Consider the following 3,108-nt stretch of genomic DNA (forward strand, 5'->3'; position numbering starts at 1 on the left):
TTGTAGGCTACTATATTAGGTTTCATCGTACGCACGTGCCTGACCCGAAGTTAACTTCAGTCTGTGTTTGGTTATCGGTCTGGTTAGCGATGTAAAAATTATTTTTATATCATTTGTATATGAATATAAATTTAAATTAATATTTTATCGTATTAAATACATTTACAACCACTCAACGGTTATTGATTCTTTGTGGAGGTCTACCGGAAGTTAAGTTCAGGCCAGACTAGTAAGGTTTACTTAATTTTTTGTGTTATTTCTGCAAGTAAATTGTACTTTAAAAACTGTGTGACAAAAAGCTTTTCAAAACAATTAGGTCAGATTTACTGAAAAAAGCTTATAATAAACACACAAGAAAGTTAAGTCAATCCTACTAGTTGTTTTGTACAGTGTACAGTAACATTTGGTTATGTTTAATGCCACTGAAACCATCTATATACGATGTCAATTTTACAAAAACACATGATTGTTAGAAAGACATAACCATCGCTTGGTGGAAACTAGATTATACAAAAACACAATGAATTCATAAGAATTAGCAATTCTCGCTTTATCAATTCACTTAAATAGTCATGAAAGGCATTGAGATGTGTTGGTCACTGATTTTTTGGATTTACTTGGCTTCCTATGTTCAGAAAGACATGTTTAGCAAACATGGATATTTTATATCAATTCATACCCATTTCCCTGGAATCAAACCCATGACGTTAGCATGGCTAACACCAAACACTATCAATAAAAGGGATAGTTAACCCAAAAATGGAAACTCTTTCATCATTCATTCACCCTCATGTCAAGTCAAACGTGTATGACCGTCTTTCTTTCTGCAGAATATATTTTAAAGAACGTTGTTAATCACACAAAATTGAACTGACTTCCATTGTATGTACACAAAACCACCCAGACATTTCTCAAAATATCTTCTTTTTAGTTCTACTGAAGAAAGACTCGCATACAGATTTTGAGGCCACATGAGAGTGAACAAACGATGACAGATCATTTATTTTTAGATGAACTATCCCTTTAAGCTACAGGAACACAATTGTCTGCTCTGAAGTGTGAACACATGTTGCTGGTGAGGTAAGCAGCTTAACCCGTGAACCTGCCCTCGGCGGCGCACAGGCCCCGCTCGCAACCCGCGCTGTGCCGAGCCTCGATACTTTATCTTCCTACGGTTTTAAATGATTGCTTTCCATCGCGAGTGAAAGAGCGCTTCTGTGTGTTCCAAAAGAGAGAAAGGGAAAAATGAAACCAAACCAGTTTTTGACATAATAGAAGTGGCGTGTGGACATGCCGTGCTTGTCTGTTGAATGGCGTTTCGTGAGCGATGACATGTTAAACACACTCCGTCTCTGACCTCTGATGGGCTGGGACACTAGAGAACACATCGTATTGGTTGAATACAAAAAAAGAAAGATTAGAATGAACAGAAGGCATGCACACAAAGAACGCAGTTAACGTAACGCTAGATGTTCGATGAAAACAAGCAATTACAAGCTAAATTGAAAGTCATGAACCTTTTCGACCTCAAAACACATGTTTTGCACTTACCCAACGTGGTTCCATGTATCCCTGAGGATTCTTAAGAAGATATCATCTAAAGCAAACAAAACCTCTTACGGTTATCAAGTAGCATGATAAAGATTTAATCTCTTCCAAAAAATCAGTACACAATAATTCGCACAAAGTGAAAATCAAGATGGAAGTCATTCGGATTCTCTTTGAAACTTTAGCCAAGAGATAGCAAACTGTCATGCTTATATATGAGAACTTTCGGGTAGATTAGCTCTGTGAGTAATGACTGCAGCAGAGTCGTTTAGTTTAGTTTAGTTTCTAATCCAAGACAGAATTTCACATCCAAGCCATTAATAAGAAAATAAAGCACTTTAATGTTCATGAGTTCCTTACACGTCAGACAACTGAAATCGGGGAGGTGTAACGGTGCATCTTTGAAGGAAAGAAACAAGCTGAGCTCACAAACAAACGTCGTCACAAACCGAGACATCTAGGGCCCAAAAGACTCATTGCCAAGTATCAAAAGATACGAACACTGTATCCTACACAAAACACAAAATGAACAAATCATCGTGACATGGATTTTTTCATTTGAGAAAGCTCAGTTCTACACATGAGGTGTGTTATTTTTGCTGGGGACGACATGAGAATCTCATTCCAGTGTTGGGCTTCAGGGACAATAGACACTTTGACACAAACACACTGCTGAGGGCACCATTTACACTCGACAGATAAATAAACAAAAAGCTTGTTGGGCAGCAAATGCAAAAGTCGGATCATATATACATATTCATGTGTAGTTATAAAACATACCATATGCACAATATTTACATTTTGAAATAACTTTAGACTGGAGACACGCTGTAAACAGATTATTTTGGGCAGTTTTGTAGTCTCAGCAGGCCAGCGTCATATGTTGGAAATCTCCATGGGGTTCTTATCCACCATCTCATGGTTCAGTTTCAAAGGAATCTCAACGTCCGACCGTTTCTTTTTGGGTTTTCTGACCTTCTTGCAGCAAATGTACGTAACAAGTGATACAACGGTCAGAAACAGTCCCAGGCAAGTAGCCGTCAAGGCGAGCAGTAGCACCTGGTACTCGCTGCATGGGATTGGCACACGTTCACCTTCCCGCCCTTCTTTGACCGGAGGGATCTCCTTGGGGTCAATATCAGTCCCCCTGGGCAACAGGCTCTGAATGAGGGTCTTGTTGCTCGCCGTCTCATTCACAAAGAGGTTGACCAGGACTGTAGAGTACAGCTCTGGCTGACCGTGGTCCCTGACTTTCACCCACAAACTGTATAGTCCTCGATTGCTCAGGGTTTTCCTCAGGGTGATGTTTCCAGTGTACGGGTCAATGTCAAACGACCCTGGCTCTCCGTCCGTCCTCTTGATGATACTGTAAGCAATCACAGCGTTCATTCCTGTATCCCGATCCACAGCGTAGACTTCGGTTATAGACGTTCCTGGTAGAGTGCTGGGAAGCACCAGCATGTAGGACTGGTTGGATTGGGGGAACAAAACAGTTGGAGGGTTGTCGTTCACATCCAGGAGAAGAATGGTCACCAAAGTGACACAAGAGAGGGCAGGTTC

General features: G+C 40.3%; 1 protein-coding gene across 1 annotated transcript; it reads right to left on the reverse strand.

Moving 5' to 3' along the window:
* Window positions 1–1,632: 1,632 nt before the first annotated feature.
* LOC306890991 (protocadherin-20-like) lies at window positions 1,633–3,102 on the reverse strand. The gene has a single exon (XM_079488416.1). The coding sequence runs from the start codon at window positions 3,007–3,009 to the stop codon at window positions 2,425–2,427; it is 585 nt and encodes a 194-aa protein (XP_079344542.1). The 5' UTR covers window positions 3,010–3,102; the 3' UTR covers window positions 1,633–2,424.
* Between the last annotated feature and the right edge of the window lie 6 nt (window positions 3,103–3,108).

Source organism: Barbatula barbatula (assembly GCF_947034865.1).
Source record: "Barbatula barbatula genome assembly, contig: scaffold_223, whole genome shotgun sequence".
In the NCBI taxonomy this organism is placed as follows: domain Eukaryota; kingdom Metazoa; phylum Chordata; class Actinopteri; order Cypriniformes; family Nemacheilidae; genus Barbatula; species Barbatula barbatula.